Source organism: Solea solea, chromosome 14 (assembly GCF_958295425.1).
Source record: "Solea solea chromosome 14, fSolSol10.1, whole genome shotgun sequence".
Lineage (NCBI taxonomy): Eukaryota > Metazoa > Chordata > Actinopteri > Pleuronectiformes > Soleidae > Solea > Solea solea.
In genome coordinates, this window is record NC_081147.1 from 6970278 (window position 1) to 6989485 (window position 19208).

Consider the following 19208-nt stretch of genomic DNA (forward strand, 5'->3'; position numbering starts at 1 on the left):
GGGTAAACCAGCTATGCCACCTGGAGCGTTTGAACCTCATGATCTGTATGTGAGAAGGCGCTGGAGGCAAGTACAGTACCTCTCCGACCTTTTCTGGAAGAGATGGATACAGTTGGTCTTTGGGTTTTCGGTAGCCATGTAAAAGGTCAGTCAAGGAATAAAAAGATGCAAAGATAACAAAACAACACGACCAGAGGTTGTTGAAAGTCAGTCCCATTATGTCTGCTGCAGACAGGAGCATAATCTCCTATACACTTTCTGATTAATGTACTTTTTACATTTGCTAAAGACATAGTTTCTAGAGCATCAACATGAAAAACATGGAATATATCAACACTGACTGTAAAAATACACACAGCCAGTCATCTTCCTTTAAACCCAGTTACACCTGTATCAAGAGCTGGTGATGGGTTTGCAGTTGGACAGTGCTTGACCACATGAACGTACAGGTGTAGATGCACCCAACCTGCCTTTATTGGCCAAATGACCTTCAGTGGTTATGTTGTAGGTCCTCAAACGTCACCACGAAGTGCAATATGATGAAGCCGTTCAAGGCAAGAGATCCGAAAGTGGTACTGTCAATTTGTTTTGTTTTGTCATGATTCATGTGTGCAATAAACTTTACACTTCGTGAGGGGAAAAAATCGTGCCAGAGAATCATGATATCAATTCTAAGCTAAAAAAAATCGGGATTCATATTTTTTCCCGGAATCGTGCAGGCCTACTCTGAAGGCAACTTGACCTTTCTCAAAGTGAGTTCTTACATGCTCAGCAGCACTGGTATGTGCTATTGGTTTTTGTGTCCAATGTGAGCAGATCTTTGGAGTCTTCCTGGAAAGGATTGTCCACATCTTTCATCACACCAAACAACTTCTAGACATTGTGAGTGAAGGACTTCTGAGACTGACTGGTCTGCTCATGATGCCTGACAACTAAATTTGCTACTTTGACCTGAGACGCCAACTTACTGGTTGACTAACTGGCTAACTGCTGGTCCAGACACCATCCACTGCCTCAGTGCAGATGGATCCTCAGTAACTCCAATGGCACCCACTTCAGGAAATTCAGGGCTCCTTCGTTCTCCTCTGCACAATGATACTCATATACTTCCTTTTGGAGCATGTGGAGACAGCACGCTGTGACTTGGTGCATGTGGCGTTTTCCTATGACACTTGAGGCAGAAAGAAAGGAGTCAGCTGTTCCAGAAGAAGCCACCCCAGCCTCCACAAGAGCACCTGTCCACTCACTACTCTGAAGCAGGGTCCCAAGTGATCTGAATGCAACCATCTCTATGTGAAGACTGCCAAACATTACAACACATTTGTCCTCAACATACAGGTCAGGCCAGTGCCACTGGACTTGTTGGCAAGAGCATAAATAGGCTGGTCTGTATTTATCACGGGAACCTGGTCTGGGTTGAGGTGTGCAATAGACTTTGTTCATGGAATGCCTCACTGTGGCAACAGAATGGGCCTCATCACAAAGAAGGGGCAAGAGTGAGGAAATGCTCACTTCAAATTCAAAACCTCGCTTCTTCCCCGCGTGGTGGGCTGACAAGTGATGTTAACCTCATCACCTACTTCTTTTGGGAGGCTAACCAACTAAACTTCTAGTTGAGACATATACAGGGGCTTATTAGATAGCATTTGGGACATTAAGTATACTACAAACTACAGTGAGTATACCACTACAACAGTTAGTAAACTACAACTAAAGCTAGTACCGTATTTTCCGGGGTATCGCACTTTTTTTCATTGTTTGGCGGGTCCTGCGACCTATACACAGGTGCGACATATATATGTATATATGTGTATGTAATATAATATATAATTTCACATGTGTGGTATTTTCAAATACCATACATGTGTAGCGGTATCTGCAACTCCTGTACCACTAAAAATTCATATAAATTCAATTCAATAAAATCATATTCTGCAGATTACAAGCTGCAAGTAGTGAAATATGCAGCCGAAAACGGTAATCGCTGCTCGATTGACTTTCTTTCTGCTGCTCAGAAAGAAAGTTTGTGAGTGAACCAGAAACTTGTGAGAGACTGGCGAAAAGCGGAGGTTACACTTACTGCAATGATGAAAACAAAAAAAGCTAATTGCGGGAAAAAAGCTAGATGGCCACAGCTAGAGGAACGAGTTCGCAAAAGGGTGCTTGAGCAACGTGCTGCCGGGAGAGGCTTCAAGGTCAACTGACTTTGCGGTAGGACCTTCTTGGTGTTACCGTTTCATGTAAATAAAATGCGACTTATAGTCCAGTGCGACCTATATATGTTTTTTTCTTCTTCATTATGCATTTTTGGCTGGTGCGAACTATACTCCGGAGTGACCATTAACACGTGTTCATTCAAGTTCTACTTTGAAAACCTACTTTTTTTTTTGCATTTGACGAGGTTGCCAGCTTGGATTTTCTTAAAAAGTATATCCTGAACATCATTCGTGCCATATTTAGTGCTTGTATCACCAAATCAAAGATTCTTATGAAATATTGTCTTAATCTGCCCCAGTCCCTGTTATTGCTGAACTATAGACTAATCTGAACCAATACTCAAATGCCTGTATGTACTGGAAAGTAACTGATCCTCCTGTCCATACTGGTTATGATTTATTTTCAGGGCAATTGTCCAAAGATGTCAATATAACACTGCACCAGTTTCAATCAACTAGTTCACTGTACAGGAGTTACCACACTAAGATATAGAGAAAGTCACATGACCACCAGCCAATTTGGCACTTTAGTAATATGAGTAATATGTGGAAAATACAATATGTAATTTGAGTGGACTCCAGGCAAAAGAATGGCAACAGTAGAGATTAAGTAGTTTAAGAGTTGTGGGCTGCAAATGCATCTTTTCTCAAGATGATAGTGAATGATAAACATATTCTTTTATTCTGAGTTTAAATGAAACTGACAAGAGGACTGAAGTGGAGCTGACTGGGCTGACATAGCCTGCAAGTTGCACTCTGAATGATCATCATCAAAGCCTCCACCTACCAGACAGAAGGGGAAACACAGCACATCTGCTTCTGCTACAACATTTGGTTATACGGTTTCAAAATGTTGAACTTCCTCAGTGATCAGTCAGGTACAATAAGTCGGTTACCGTAGTGAAGACACTGGAGGCAGTGGACCAGGACAAACAGGGGATCAAAGGGATGGGCTTTGGCCAGTTAGTCACTGCCAGGGATGCCATCTGGACACAAAGACAAAAATATCAACTTTTTGAGGCATTATAAGACCTGTTTGTTTTGTATGCTGACTGGTGAATTAAAGCTGCTGTTGATGAAATATTTAACTCTAAGTTTTAATAGCTCTACAATCTGACAGCGATCACTCATAGATAAATCTTTGCTCAGTAACATGGTCTCACAGTTCCCGACAGTAAATCTTTAAACCTTTCCAGTATCCCTTAACATTTAACCTAATCAGGAGCCAGAACTCCCCAATGAGGAGGTTTAACCATATCTCCATTAAGATGTCATTGACTTTGAGCTGTCAGAATGACAAGCATGTTGGTTGATTGGTTGTTGAGGGATACTAGTGAAACAACAGAAATGACAGAACGTGTGTTGTTATGGGGACTCACATATCCTCCCATGGAGATACCCGTCATCCCTAATGGCCAGTATCCTTCTCTTTTCAGCCAGTGGAGAAGCACAGTCGACTCCAGGATCAAAGATCCTCCCATTACAAACAAGTCAGACACATTCTTCAGACAGGAACGCCTAAAATATAGTGTGACAAATAATTTCCTTGTTTACTTTCCACTGAAGTGGTACCACTGAAATATTTTTTTTTCTTGCATTTCTAAAACTCTGAACTTGCTTTAATTTACTTGAATAGGACATAATTAATTAAAAGTGTGCTGTTTATCAAAATGCTAATAATTCAAATAAATAGCAATTAAAAGGGAGTAAACTTACAGTTGGTCTTTGGGTTTTCGGTAGCCATGTAAAAGGTCAGTCAAGGAATAAAAAGATGCAAAGATAACAAAACAACACGACCAGAGGTTGTTGAAAGTCAGTCCCATTATGTCTGCTGCAGACAGGAGCATAATCTCCTATACACTTTCTGATTAATGTACTTTTTACATTTGCTAAAGACATAGTTTCTAGAGCATCAACATGAAAAACATGGAATATATCAACACTGACTGTAAAAATACACACAGCCAGTCATCTTCCTTTAAACCCAGTTACACCTGTATCAAGAGCTGGTGATGGGTTTGCAGTTGGACAGTGCTTGACCACATGAACGTACAGGTGTAGATGCACCCAACCTGCCTTTATTGGCCAAATGACCTTCAGTGGTTATGTTGTAGGTCCACATAGAACGACCATGTCAAATAATTATTAATATAACTTCTATAGTTGACATTTATTAATCCATTGTGTGTCTTGTGTGTCCTATAGGAATACAAGTGAAGTTAAACATGGACTCACCACATTAACCCATCAAACCAAACCAGTGAGCTAGCAGCAGCTATAGTATATAACAAGCAGCTGTTTATCAGTAACCACAGCAGACAGTTCCTCATTACTTGTGTTATTTAAGAAGATGTTAATGAGTTCAGACTAAATGAAAAGCAAAGAAATGTAACAACAGTTTTGTGAATGGCTACCATCTTCTTCTATTCTTCTGAATCGTTTGACCATACAAATGAGACAAGGATAACTGCCAGGTATAAGGTGTTGCAAAAACTGCGGTGTCAAATTTAAGCTGAGCTGCTGTCATCATGCTTCACTGTGATTGGCTCTGATGTTACAGAGCAATGAGACAATGAGTGTATTTATTAATCTCACCGCTGATCTTCATCCAGCCTAGTTGCACTTTGCTCTGCCTCAACCCACGTGAACTACATGCACTTACTGCTCCCAAACAACTACAACGGTTATCCACACACAGTCCAGAGGTCTAGATAGTCTGTACTCTTTGTTGTTATTTTTAATATCGAAGGATATAATATGGGTTCTCCAGAATCAGTGAAGCCATTCCTGCCTCTTTGATCATAGGTCTGGCCATCAAGGTCCGCCGACGCCAGAAGAACTGTATACAAACAAACATTATAAATACTTCAGTAGCAGAGAATACAACAGGTGCAGGTGAAGCGGGAAGTTCAGAGTTAGCTGCTGTTGTAGCAGGATGTAGCAGGATGTGGTTGGTGAACAAACAGGGACATTTAGCTATCCATCTACTAACTCTATTCTCCAAAGTGCAACAACAAATATGACTGGAGCTTCTGTGTGTAATTAATTAAAAATAAAAATGATTCATATGCACAGTAGTAGCAGAGAGAGAGAGCGAGTTATCAAAGACAAGTGCACCAACAGCTGACCTGCCTGTAATGATTAGCCTTGGTACAAACATAATTAGTCTCCGTGTACACCAGTTTATAATCTTGTGGAAATTTTGCCTTATTATTCACTTGAAACAGTGGTTCTTAACCTTGTTGGAGGTACTGAACCCCACCAGTTTCATATGCGCATTCACCGAACCCTTCTTAATAAGAAAAATAAAATATGTTTTTTTTTTCAAATTCAAAAAATAGGTATATATATGTTTTACTGGTGTACAAAATGAACCGTGCATCAATATCACTGTGTTCAAAGAAGAAAACTAGCAAAACATGATTTTCACACAAAAATAAAAACACAATAATGAAAACTTACTGCAAATCAGTTATGCTGTTGCCTTTCAGAGACCAGTTCAGAAATGCGCGGCTTCACCTTGGCAAGTGCCACTCTCATGTCATTTTCGCAACAAAGTCTGTTTCTTTTCTTCGTTTTTATGTCCAGCATCCTCGAAAAGGATTGCTCGCAAAGATATGTTGTAACAAACGGTATGAAAATCTCCAGGGCTATCATGCAGATAGGATGCTGACTCCCATCACGTTCCGTTATACATGTATATCCATATTGTACATTTGTACTTTTTTTTTGCTCGACATAGTTAGTATGAAGGGATTAAAATATTAAGAAAGAAATCACACAACGTCACAATTCGACTACTGAGCGCACCAAATTCCCTGCGGCAAAAATAGGCCAAGTGATGTAGTGTGATCACCTGCAGCCAATGATGGCCAAGCGGGGCGTGTCATCGCAAATCATATGAGTCGGTGTGTGTCTTGACCTCCACAGAACCCCCGAGACTGACTCACCGAACCCCTGGGGTTCGATAGAACCCAGGTTAAGTTTTGGTCTTGTGTACATGCTGAGATGTTTGATATTATATAAGTTGACAGAGGCCTATAACCAAAAGGCAGTACTTGCATTGATAAAGGGCAGGGAGGAGAGGTCTGATCACGAGTTCTCAAAGGAGAGAAATGCCAGTGTCGGGTTTAAGTGATACACTCAGACAGTAGGATGTAAATACCAGCTATGAACAGCACCTCTGGTCTTTAAAGTCATGTTCAGTTTCAAAGGTTCTAGGTCTTACATGGTCTCCAGTCCCAGCCAAGTGGATACATACTGGTCTGTTCTTCTGCCACTTCTTAGGGACTATAAACTGGAATCTGGAATAACACACACATGAACACAGGGAGTACATCAGACAAAGCTACATATTTTTCCATGCAACAGAAACAATGCACGACACTATTAAATCTAAAAACAATTAGAAGTGGCATATAGAGCTGGAACTAGCTGTCTGCCGATTTTAGAAAAGCTTTGACATTGCCGTTTTTACATTCATACTCTATTCTCTAGTGATTTTAACTAAACTACCCCACAAAACCTGAGGCCATAATCATCACTATCCTATAATTTATATAGTTTTACTTATTTATGTACTACCCTTTTTTAAATTGTTTAACTCATTTAATTTAAATTTTGATTTCTCTCAATTATGTCTGTGTTGTTTTTAATGTCTCTGTGGATGCCTTGAATCTACCTTTGTATATAAAAAAGAATGTTATAAATGTACGTAATCATCTACAATCATTTATTGTGAAATATTCGTAGGACCAGGAAATGCACGTCTTAGATTCATGTAGAGACCTATGAAAATTGTTTTATTTATTGTAATTTTCAAAGGCAAACACCGACTGCACTTCTTTAGCAGACATAATCTCTGTGTGTGTTACAACTTCCAGTGATCACTGGACTCATCTTCTCTGACACATCAACAGTAGAAAACTAAAAAGGTGCCCAGAGGGATCTAATCTTGTTTACCTGGCTTTGACAGCCTCTGGTGGCAGGATTTCAGGAACCAAGTGTTCCAGGGGAGAGATGAAGAATCCATCATGGATGAGACAGTCAGAGTGCTCCTCTGTCTGCACAGCACAAACAAACACTGTACATGACAGTCAATGTATACTGATGAAAAATTAAGAATCTGAGGAGTACCTTGTGTATGTAAACTGGATAGTCCTCGGGCACAAGAGTCTTGCACCTCTCTCTGTCTCCAATGATCTTGCGGAATTCAAAGATTCTGCAAAACACAAGATGGAGAAAAAACCTACAAGCCACCAAAACACTGCTACTCTCTTTTCTCCTTTCTAAATTATATTTGGTTTACTAACATGACATCCACATGCTGCCAAAGAGGAATTACAATGCCAAATACATTTAAGAAATTTAATCAAATCAATCAAATTAACTCTCACAATATGTTTTTTCCCTGTTTTTCCATACCTCTTGAGGTCTTCCGGCTTCCCCCAACCTCCGATGAAGAGTTTGGTGAGGAGCAGCCGTCTGTAAAATACATCCAGTCGACTCACACCCATGGACCTGCACCAGGCATCTAGTACACAGAGACAAATTATCACTGAGAATGGAAAAATTATGCTAAATGCTAAATTATCTAGCATCATCTGATATTAAAGCTGAAAGAAGATCCACTGTCCAGGAGATTCCTCAACAAAAATAACTGTCAATATCATCCTGTTATGAATGTTATGAATAAATATCATATTAGGAATGAATCATGGACATAAGTAACAAACAAGTGGCCTATATTTGGCTTTTGGCTGACAAAAGGCTGAGACCCTCCAGGTCATGTCACTTTATATTGTACCAATGACATGGCAAAAATAATGAAATATAAAATAAAAAAACATTATTTAAGTTAATAAAAAAGTAAAAAGTGCTCCAGGCTCCACTAATCAATACTTAAAATACATAATACATATCAGAATTCAAGAATAAATACAATTGTGAAGTTAAACGTGGAAAAATAAAATAAAATAAACATATAGCTACATAAATACATTAATTACGTGCTGGAATAAAGTTATAACTACCATTAACAACTTCGTTTTATAAGAAGCTAAAATGTACTGTTTGTGTATGATATTTGTTATGTTTTATGTTCTGTGAAGCGTTGTGTTACATAAATAAAGATATTACTGATATTTTGAGGACCTGAATACTCCTTAACATTATGAATTCACAGGAAGTTAACTACAGCTGGACTCGCTGGAGCAGTCTTGACCACCGAGAACGATGAAACACGTTCCAAACATCACGTGTGATGTGTCAAACTTACATAAACTCAGCATAATGTACCGTAGTGACAAGAGTGAAGGCGCAGGATAGTTCGCGTTTAAGCTCACATGACGGTCAGGAGTAATGGGTAGTAGTACCTTTACAGTGGGCAGTTAGCTGTGTGATTACACTAACCCCGAGGACAGTGAGGGCGAATGATAAGCACCGAAACATTAAAGACTTCCAATGAACAATGAAGACAAATGCGACTATAACAAACAGAAGACAAACACGACATTACTCTGTCAATGACTGACCTACTGTCCGAAGTTCAACTTCAGCTAGCGTTACCTTAGCTAATCTAGTTAGTCTCGTGCCATTCATTGAACCCTACTGCTGCTTTCAGACAGACAACATACACAGACTGGTGTGGACAGAAACACTCGGGTATTCAAATACCTCACGCTGACCACGGGCAACTCTTGTCGCGGTGTGGACTGGTCCGCACGGTTGTTAGCATCAGTTGCCCTCACTAGTCACTAACGGTCCGTTAGTCAAGCTGTTTCAACACGGCGTGATGGCACTTCCGGTGCAACAAGTGCAATAAAAGCGTCTTCACTGTACCATGCTAGTTGCTACTGACCAATTTTGAAATCATAATAGTGACTCAAACAATATGCTTTCATTCTTCTTTGCATTCCACACAAATATTACGCCTGGTAAAGAAGTACAGTCGGTGTTTGCCTTTGAAAAAAAAAATTCATAGATCTCTACGTGCATTTCCCGGTCCTGCAAATTTTTCACAATAAAAGCCTTGTTGACTAAAGAATGGATGGATTCAGGAGTGCTTTTACTTTGAAACTGGTTTAGAAAGTATTGTGTTCGTGGCAGATACATTCATTTTAAACTATGATCAAAGGACATGTTGACTGCCTATTTTATTGCACAAAAAAGGCTATATTCAAGGGCCTGAAAGATGCTTGCATCAGAACAAATGGGGAAGACAGCCCGAGAATGGCTGTTTTACATGTGCCCACAAAAAACTTTATGAGAACCCCATTAAATTCAATGATTAAGTACAGGACACTGCAAACACCATGGAGAGAAACGGAATATGTTTAATTCCCAGGTAAAAAATTCTTGTTACCAAAAAGGTTCTGTGAACATTTCCTGACAGTGTGTAGTCCTGGAAAGTTTTCCTAACATAACCTAATGTTACTTTTGTCGCAACTTTCATTCAACATTTGAAGAACTTTCTCTTCTGGTTCGATCAATATTCTCCTAACGTTACTGTTGTCACAACGTTTAGGGAACCTCTGAGAGCACTCTTTTGGTTGCATTAACATACGACAGCATTTGGTACATATTAATCATTTTAAACTGTCTGCACATCAGCATTCATTGATGAATGAACAGGCAAAATCAACAGGATAAAAAGTTTTAATTCAACATATACAAAATTAATTCAACATATACAAAATGGAAAAAAAATACAAAGGGTAAATGGTTTGTATTTATATAGCACTTTTCTAGATGATCACTCAAAGCTGCTTTACACTACAGTTTTTGCCATTCACCCATTCACTCACACTTTCATACAGCACATCAATGTGCAGCACATTTTCTATCACTCATCTTTCATAACCATTCACACGCTGCCGGCAGGAGCAACATGGGGTCTTGTCCATGGACACATCAGCATGTAGACTAGCGGATCTGGGAATCAAATCCACATCCTTCAAGTCGAAAGACGACTCGCTCTGCCACTGATTCACCATCACCCAAGTATAAATAGAATAGTTTACTTGTATATATATATATAAAAAAACTATGTAGGTGTGTGGAAAAAAAGGTGAATGTAAAATGTGCAGTGGCTGTCCAGAGGGGCCCACTCCATCAATCTTTGACAGATGGCCTAAAAAGTTGAACAAGAAACACAAGTTTGTAATCACTAAAAGTGACTACTAGATTTCCCCTTCATTTAATTATTATGAACATACATTCGCCAACACAGACAAATAGCGGTCACATTTCAATTTCTTACCTTTGTCTGTGTGGGGCAAACTTGAGTGCTTGCCCAGTCAGGTCTTCTATTTCTGCTGCAGTGAGTAAAGGAAAGCTTTTTTGGCAGGCCCCTATAGCAGAGGTCAAAGTGCAGAGAAGTTACAAATCATATTAAAACCTCAACAGCCAACAATGATGTGGAAAACAAAATAACACTTACCTGTTATAATCCTATATATAGAAAGGTCTTGGAAGGCCCTTTTCGACTTTCTTCCCCTCAGGCTATATTGCGACAGAACATCATTAGTAGCCACTTGCCGTAGCATACGACGAATGGCAATGCCTCCGCTCTGTCCCCCTAGAGTCGAGAGGTAACGTTGCTGTAAAAACATCCAAAATAGAAATACACATAATTGGGCAATGTAGAACAGTGTGGAGAGCTTGTACAATCCCATTTTGTCAGTCAGTCAAGTCAGTTCAGTTATATCTAGATTGAATTTGTGTAATTTAATGTTCCTTTCCTATGAATTGTCTAAAGACAAGATTATGATAAAGATATATAATATAAATAAAGGTTATGACAACGTTTTTACCATTTTGTTCCTCCTCTCCTGCTGATTTAGACTCTGGTCCAACTCCTCCAGTTCGGTGACACTTCTGCAGGGAGACAGCAATATGTCATCCTCTGCAGTGGCGCGGGGTGACTGTGGTCGCACACGTGTGAGCAGCTCATTCACACCGCCCTGCACCTGGTCCACCCTCTGTGCAATGCGGTCTATGTATGTTCTCATGGCTATGGAGAAATTTTGATGGTGTTACTATATACACACACAGTGCTTAACAAATTTATAAGACCACTACCTAAATTAACAGCACTGGTAATCATTTCTATGTTTCTTTAATGTTAATACAGCTCTTTCCTTTGCTTGATTAATTACTGACTTATCAGAGAAGCCTAGTGAGCTGGCTCAAATTTGGGTATAAAAAGGTGAATTCACATTATGTAAACAAATCAAGTGTGTCTCCTTACCCTTCGTGTCCATCTCATTGGCTGAGAAATTTGAAAAGCCCAGTTTGGAAAAAAATAAATAAAAAATACTCTCAACTTTCTTGTCATGTAATTATATTTAACAGGAAATGTAAAACTTTAAAGCCATTGTACCTTGACCTGGGTGTCCAATGGCTTTCAGCCCTACAACCAGGTCATGAAGAGCAGAGTGTGGAATCTGATGTTTTAAGGCCCAGTGTTGTAAAAAGCACTTGAGTGAGCCCTTTATGTTACGATCATCATTGCAGGAGTCACTTGTCTGATATACAAGTCCGTCCATGGGCACATCACAAATGTCCAGGTCTGTGGTAGAATAAACACTGCCGTTGTCCTCCTCAGAGCTGCACACAGAACCTGCTGGCATTGCTACAAGATCTGACACCTCTTCACACTCATGTGCCAGTTGTAGCTGTGATGGTTGTGGCTGTTCTTGTTGTAACTGCTCTTTATGTAGATGTGCCCGTTGTTGCTCGGCCTGTTCCAGTTGTGCGAACTCTCGTTTTACCCTCTTCCATCGCTTTGTGTAGGCCTGCCGTTCTTCCCTTGAACTCATTCTACTCACCTGTCAAATATGTAAGAAAATCAAATCAGAGCTAAAGTGTGGCAAATGTAATCACTGTATCAATATAATTCCTTCATAATTCATTATGGACACAACAGGCTGCAGGTATGCAGCTGTGATTAACAGACTTGAGTGCCTGTGTGGTTGCCTTTATGAGTCTGTTTTTTCTGTTGTATATTGCCATGTAAACTGAACTGCCTGCAGTGGTCATGTTACTGCCACTGTATGAATGACCACAATCAGGTATAAATTAGGGCTGTTGCAACGTATTTCAGGAGTCAAATATAATTAGAATATTTAAAAAATCAATTATAATCGAATGCTGTAATTACTATTCAAACCGGGCTTCCATCGCCATGTTTTAACATGTGTATTTAAAAAAATGCACATGTTAAAACATGGCGATGGAAGCCCGGTCATCTTTCCTCTGCCTCTTCCCGTGTGAAAATCAAAATGCTTTGCTCAAGTACGACCCTCGCAGAACAATAAAGTTTTCTGAATCACAACAATCTCACGTTCAGAAATGGCTGACGGCGATAAAACACTCATGGAGATCACCACTTTCCGAGCAGGCAAGAATTACGTCTTTTTTTGCCTCCCTTGACATCGCAGGGTTTACAACTGCTCGTCAGAATGCTATTACGGACAAACTGGTAAGCTTTATTTGCAAAGACATGAAACCGATTAACATCTCGCAGGGGTCCGGTCTCAAAGATCATCCATGGGTGTGGTAGCGTGGGAAAAGGGGACCTGACTACCCAGGGCCCATGAAAATCCTGGCGATGTTTTTATTTCGAATGAATTGGGCCCTCCTATTAATTGGTGTCATAATTTATTTTAAATATATTGATAACATCAACTGAGATAATTAACTTTGTGTCACTGTTACAGTCAACATATTGGACATCCTGGGGGCCCCATTTTGGAGACACAAAATGGTTTAGTCCACCCACAGCCCAGATTGAATGACCTGCATCATGCTGCCCAAAAATCAGAAAAAGGAAGAGCAGAAAGAAAAAGAAAGAAGGCAGAATGAGGGGAAGCAATTGTTGACGGCTTTCTTTCCAAAAGGTGAGTTTGCTTGTTATGTAACTGCATCCAATTAAAGTTAACGTTGTAGTCCACTCCAGACAGCTGCTGCTGATGTTTGTATGCTAACGTTAAATCTTTAGCATATATATTGGAGATTGTTAAGTGGTTTTAACTGATCTACAATTCGGCACTGTTCGGCTTGATTTCTGTCCACACGTCTCCAGAGTACCGGAGCACAGCCTCCTTCTCCACAGACTACAGCGGCAGGTCTGTGATGCCGCTTGCTATCGCCGGCGATATCCCTAAATACACCACTCCACTTTAAAAGACTCCTGTTAAATATAGAGGTATCCCTGGTAGTTGTTGATTAACTTATGTTTTTAGGATTGTTAAGGCGAGGCGAGTAGAGCTGGTGGAAATAAGCCATAAATCTATGCCGTTTGCTACCCACATGTAACTTCCGGGACACTGAGCCTACTGAGTCGTGTCAGTCAAAAACTAATTAGCCAATGGGGACGCTATGCTGAAAAACCCTGCCCACCTGAGAGGTTTGTGCCAAAACTGCAAACAAAAAATCAGGGAGCGCAAACGAGAGAGCGCAAAGCCGAGAGAGCGCAAAAGTCTGAGCTTAGAGAGAGAGAGGCAGAGGGAACCGTAAACAAAATAATGTTAATAATTCACACTATTTGACAAATTATTTAATTGCAAGTTATACGTTTTATTTATGAAATTAGTTTATGTTCTCTCAAATTCCTATTTATGTTTGTTTCTTTTGGCACAAATCTAATTCCATACTTCTCCGTCGACATCGTCGACATCATTTGATACTTAATAATTGTAAGTATCAAACGTTTGTCAGATTATCTTTGAGACATTAGCTCTGTTCAATTCGGAAGGTTAGTTATTGGTTTAGGTTTTAAGAATATAGGCTAATAGAAAGGCTAACACTAGCGTTAGCCTAACGCTGTTAGGTGAACGGCAATTTAGCATTATGATTAAATCAATATTTTTTTTGCTTCTGAAAAGGTGTTGCTTGAATCGTGAAAAGTGTTGTTTGAAAACATAAGTGTTGTTTGAATCGTGAAAAACGTTGTTTGAAAATATTGACACAAATCATATAACTCAACAGCCATGTAATATTAAAGGCTATCTACCACAGTCAGATTTTACCGTTTTAAGTGGTCGCAAATAAAGCACATCAGCCCATTTCCAAACATCTCAGAATATCCCTTTGATGAAATGACACAAAACCTAATAGGCAAACACACATGTTGCACACAATAAAATAATTTCTTCAGCTGCATTTACAAATGAATCAGAAATATAAGGAATCGCATTGCATTCACTTAAAAAAAAACAAATTGGTTTGCTTTTATGAGTAATTAATTCTGTTTTATATATTAAAAGAGTAATTTATTTTTTTCTGTTTTTCAGAGTATTTTTTTTTCATGGTTGGTTTTTCGGAGTAATTCTGAGTTTGGAGAGCATTTGAAACAATATACGCATTCATTCCTTTATTGAGAATTCGATTTATAACAACATGGGAGGCTTATTTAGTTTAATCAAGTTTTACTTTGCTCTGGGTTTAAGAACTGGGAGATAGTCCTTCAGTCACATAGATGTTTTACCATTAGTTTGTCGACTTTACGCAGGCACCTGAGGACTTTGTGGTTGTTCAGAAGGAAAGCCCATTCAGATCTGCTAGACATAGCAATGTTTCTCCATGATCAGTTGGACAGATATGGCATGCTCACAAATGAACGGCAGAACCCAGAGTTTTTTTTACTAATGTATATCACAGTTGTTAACCCGGTGGCTAAGTTAGAAGCTAACACCAGCTAAAACTTGGCTACGGGGGCTCTTTTCGAAATATATTGAGCTCAAGTGTGATTCATTGTCATAAATGTCTTCTTTCTGCCCATTTATCTCGAGCGACAACTTACCAGAAAGTCCGTGTAGAAACGTGTTTCCAAAAGACTGCGGTTCTGTGTGTGTAAAGACAACAGTGCACGTAACTACGCAGCGACGCGGAAGTGAGAACGGGACAATCGTTCACCGGAATGCAGCCTTCCTTCTAGTGGTGTGGGGGTGTAAGTGTAACGGTTGGATTTTAACGTTGAACTGAGCAACTGAGTTTCATATTTATCAAATTACACATTTCATAAAGCTCAAAATACAAATAGAGAAAGTGAGGTGTAAATATATCATATATAGTGTATGTGGTTCATACAATTGTCTGAAAAAGTAAGATAAAGAGCCTAACCTTAAATTTGAACCTAAAAGTGAATCTAGCAACTGTAAACAATTTATAATGTTATCCTAACGATTTGTATTGTATTGATTTGTAATAAAGCTGGTTGAAATACACACATTCCAAAACTCTGTCAGAACATTGTCAGGAGAACGCTGCAGTGTTTGGTTACCGTCCCGTTTAGGTAATGTTAGGCTTCTGCATAATGTTTCCTGTGTTTCTAATGTTAGTTTTGGTTTGTGTCTAACCTTCGGAGAACCAGGGGCTAACGTCGTTTTAACATTTAATTTATATGTTTTCAGCTGCTAATGTCAATTCAAAGCTAATTCAACAGAATATATTGTCCAATGATGAACCAACTTTTGTTTCAGCTGTTGCAAGAATGTCAAATGTGATGTTCAGTGTTTTAGGGGCGGGTAGATAGTCTGATTCTATGTACAGCCCCCTCGATCCTTCTTGACTGGGGCTCACAAAGATCCTTGAAGTGTGTACATTATTTTTTACTTTCAAAGACTTATTTATTTTATTCAGCAATAGGCCTGATCCATTTTTAGTGTTTTAACCATTTGAGGCATCTACACGGAACAAACGTGTCTTTTTCTTTGCTGTGGTTAATGTGTGGAGCAAGTAACAATGACCCTGGAGTTATGTGTGTTGTGTTATGTTATGTGTTATGTGTGTCACAATATGGAGTCATACCAATGTGTCTTCACTCAGGCTGTGGCACTGAAAATGGTACAATGGCAGCAATTGAGTGTTCTTTAAGATCATCACACACTGACAGATGTTCTGGGGCTGCCAGTCACATGTATGGCTCCTCTATGGCAAACCAGCGCATTGAAAGTCGGCAGTCATACATACCGAAAACTGAGGTGAGGTTTTTACTCATATTTATATTTTCACATTATTATTAGTGAACACTTCCAAGGCCATCTCAAAATGGCCTTGGAATACTTTTCGAAAGACTCACAAATCTTCGCTGTTTAATGATATTCATTTGATTTGATTTGAAAATGTTTTAATCAATTACACCAAAATAATCACAGCCACCTTAATATGTCTCTTTTCAGGTCTCAATTCTGGATGGACCTGATAAGTGACCTGAGGAAGAAACATCTCTTCAGTGGCAGTCATGAGCACATGTGGCAACTGTCATTGTTTCCTGCACATGTATAAATACATTTTGTTACCTGCCTGTCTTTGTGCTGCTATTGGGTCCAAACCACACCATTACAGTTAAACACTCACAATGTCTATCTGGTAAAACTGATATGTACAACCTGTGAGGCAGGTTTGTTTTTTAAAGACTAAATGTTTGCATTTACCATTTTAATTTAATAATTATCTTGAAATGCAATAAATTAAGTAGTTTTCAAGCAGTTAAAAAAAATTAAAAAATCCTGCAATGATCATGTTGGCATTGACTCTATTCATTTTCCTTCTTACTGTTAAGGTTGTAGAATGCTGCTTTTAAACTGAACTAACATTTGAGAGTTGTTCTAATAGTGTCTGTAAAGGTGGTGCACATAATATAACATAATAAAACAAATTATACAGCCTCAACAGTAAGAAACGGCAGTTTAATACCTCTCTGACATTGTTGGTTAAAAAAAAAAAAAACACACCAAACACTTATCTAAAGGAAATATGTGGCAGATTTATACTGTGTGTGTGTGTGTGTGTATATTGCACAGATGTACCTAATGAAGTAGTCTCTAAGAGTGCACTTACGTTTTAACTAATTAACCTTACTACCAGGTTTGGTGGGTTCCCAGTCACACAGGAGGAACTGGGCCAGTTCATGGCTTCACCATCATAGTCTGTGTGGAGATGACCATCTTCAGACACACTTTGAGGACCTTCAGAGACCGAGTGGTCCAACACAGCCATTGACATGGGAGTCTTGTGTATGTAATATATTGTCTGATTTGACGTGAAGTGTAAGTCCAACTTTTACAGAACTTTCTTAAACGCAGTTAACACCTTAGCATGGAAACCCCATACGGGAGAATTTTGTATTCCAATGCACATCATTTTGAAATTGATCATGTTTTGGACATCGGTATTTGGTTTGTGTTGGCATAGGTATCTGAAACCTTAAAATAAGCCCCAGTCCAACCCTTATGACACAGCTTTAATGTTTTAATTTTAACTTGGCATATTATTGCTGTATTGAGAAATGGTTGTGGTAATTTCACACTGCATGAAATCCTTTATGATCTTTTTATCATCCACACTGTTAGGATATCAAAAGCAACCAGCAGTTTGCAACAAGCTGGAATGCCTGTCAACTGCTGCATACAGTTCAAATGATGCTGCACTTGTTCCACTCGATCACAATTTGAGCCCGATGAATCCTGGTATTGTCATCTTGGATTATGCCCAAGTCATCAGGGAAGGAAAAAATCATTGATGGAATAATCTGGGGATTCATTATATTCAGTTAGTCAGCTGACCTCATTCTTTGGGCACATAATGTTGCTCAACCTAGACCTGACTAACTGCAGCTACCCCTTACCTGTTTGCTTAGGTAAATCCAGGTGGTCCCTTTTTTTTTTTTTGGGGCCTGGCGGTGTATTTCTCATGAAAGAAACTAACCAAAGCATGAACACGAACCACACTCATCTTTGCTGAAAGACTGCCCACTGTAACCTTAAAAAAAGATATAAAATGGCTATAATTGTCATGATTGATGTGGTTATAATTGTAAAATCTTCCAATTTTATCAAAAGAAAATGTTGAAATTAAAGGTGACATAGAATGCTTGTATCACACATGTATGTTAGTTATGGAGGTCTACTTGCATATATTAACTTGTTTTCATGGTTAAAAACCTCCTAATCGCTGCAAATGAGCCGATCAAAATATCTCCTCACTGAAGCTCTCGTCAGCCGTGCTGATTCAGACCAAAACCACACCCCCAGAATGTGGACTGTGTTGTGATTGGCCAGCCAACAAGAGCTTTCCCACTGTCCTGTGATTGGCCAGGTACCTGGAAGTGACGTAATAGATAGGCCAGCTCTCAGATACACAGCTCTCCCTCTGGCACGGTGGATGCTCTGCATCTCAGCAGCTACAACGAGAGTAGTTCTTCTGCGGTTGAATGTACGCAACCGGATGTGCCCGGACTAGTGCCGGCACCGGGAGCGGTGGTGAGAGGAGTGGTGAGGATTTCTGAAGACGACATCAGCATAGGGAAGTGCCGATCTGCTTCGCAGACCCCAGGAAAACAATACAACCCTATTTTCTCAGCAGTGGCTGAACTGTTTGTTCTGAAAATTTAGGGTTTCATAAACGAGGTTATGACGCAGATACACACACAAACGCAGCGTTAATTGGAGCTTCCGGTCTGTGGGCTTTAAAAATTGAGATGATGATGATAGAGATGTAGAGGATGAATAATTTAAAGAAACAGTGGTCTGGTTTTTTTTTTTCTGTATTCTAAATCATGAAACCCACATTAATTGGAAAAAATAAAAACAGTAGCACATTTTACATTTATTTGCACATCTCACTTATGAGTAGCACTTTATAGTTTGGCGTATTTGAAGCACCTATTTATTTCCAGCGCCTATTTGTACCAAAATGTGTAAATACATATTTATTGTAAGTCGCTTTGGATAAAAGCATCTGCTAAATGACATGTAATGTAATGCATTGTGTGTGTATAGTCCTCCCTGCCTCCATGCAATATAGGATGATTTTATTTAATCAGAGAAGCAGTTGAGTCTTAATGTGATAATAATATTAACGCTTTCTTGATGTACAGACATTACAGTGAAGAATGCATTTCTAATTGGTCTAACAGTGTGTGTGTGTGTGCGTGTGTGTGTATATCTATCTATCTATCTATCTATCTATCTCTCAATTTGTGAGGAC

At 39.2% G+C, this 19208-nt stretch overlaps 2 protein-coding genes and 1 long non-coding RNA gene across 4 annotated transcripts in view; 1 reads left to right on the top strand and 2 right to left on the bottom strand.

Annotated features, from left to right (window-relative positions):
* Positions 1–9179, bottom strand: part of abhd18 (abhydrolase domain containing 18) — a 33232-nt gene extending 24053 nt beyond the window's left edge. Inside the window, exons 1-9 of the mRNA XM_058648954.1 lie at positions 8892–9179; positions 7641–7749; positions 7353–7437; positions 7179–7279; positions 6445–6520; positions 4969–5055; positions 3933–3958; positions 3596–3734; positions 3113–3202 (exon numbers count right to left, since the gene is read on the bottom strand). Of these exons, the coding sequence (XP_058504937.1) occupies positions 3113–3202; positions 3596–3734; positions 3933–3958; positions 4969–5055; positions 6445–6520; positions 7179–7279; positions 7353–7437; positions 7641–7732 (696 nt within the window). The 5' untranslated portion in view covers positions 7733–7749; positions 8892–9179. The remainder of the gene's footprint in view (positions 1–3112; positions 3203–3595; positions 3735–3932; positions 3959–4968; positions 5056–6444; positions 6521–7178; positions 7280–7352; positions 7438–7640; positions 7750–8891) is intronic.
* A 677-nt stretch (positions 9180–9856) lies between these two features.
* si:dkey-187a12.4 (uncharacterized) lies at positions 9857–15143 on the bottom strand. 2 transcript variants are annotated; one of them, XM_058648982.1, is made up of 7 exons: positions 15022–15143; positions 11599–12046; positions 11467–11487; positions 11030–11229; positions 10657–10816; positions 10477–10567; positions 9857–10347 (listed from the first exon to the last, which is right to left on the bottom strand). In XM_058648982.1, the coding sequence occupies exons 2-7, from the start codon at positions 12035–12037 to the stop codon at positions 10329–10331; spliced, it is 930 nt and encodes a 309-aa protein (XP_058504965.1). In that variant the 5' UTR covers positions 12038–12046; positions 15022–15143; the 3' UTR covers positions 9857–10328. The 2 variants fall into 2 exon arrangements, with proteins under 2 accessions (XP_058504965.1, XP_058504966.1); XM_058648983.1 differs by lacking the exon at positions 11467–11487 and having other exon boundaries at positions 15022–15142.
* On the top strand, positions 15041–16725 carry LOC131472116 (uncharacterized). The gene is made up of 3 exons (XR_009242062.1): positions 15041–15168; positions 16047–16201; positions 16400–16725. It is a non-coding gene; the product is annotated as an uncharacterized LOC131472116 (long non-coding RNA).
* The last annotated feature ends 2483 nt before the right edge of the window (positions 16726–19208 follow it).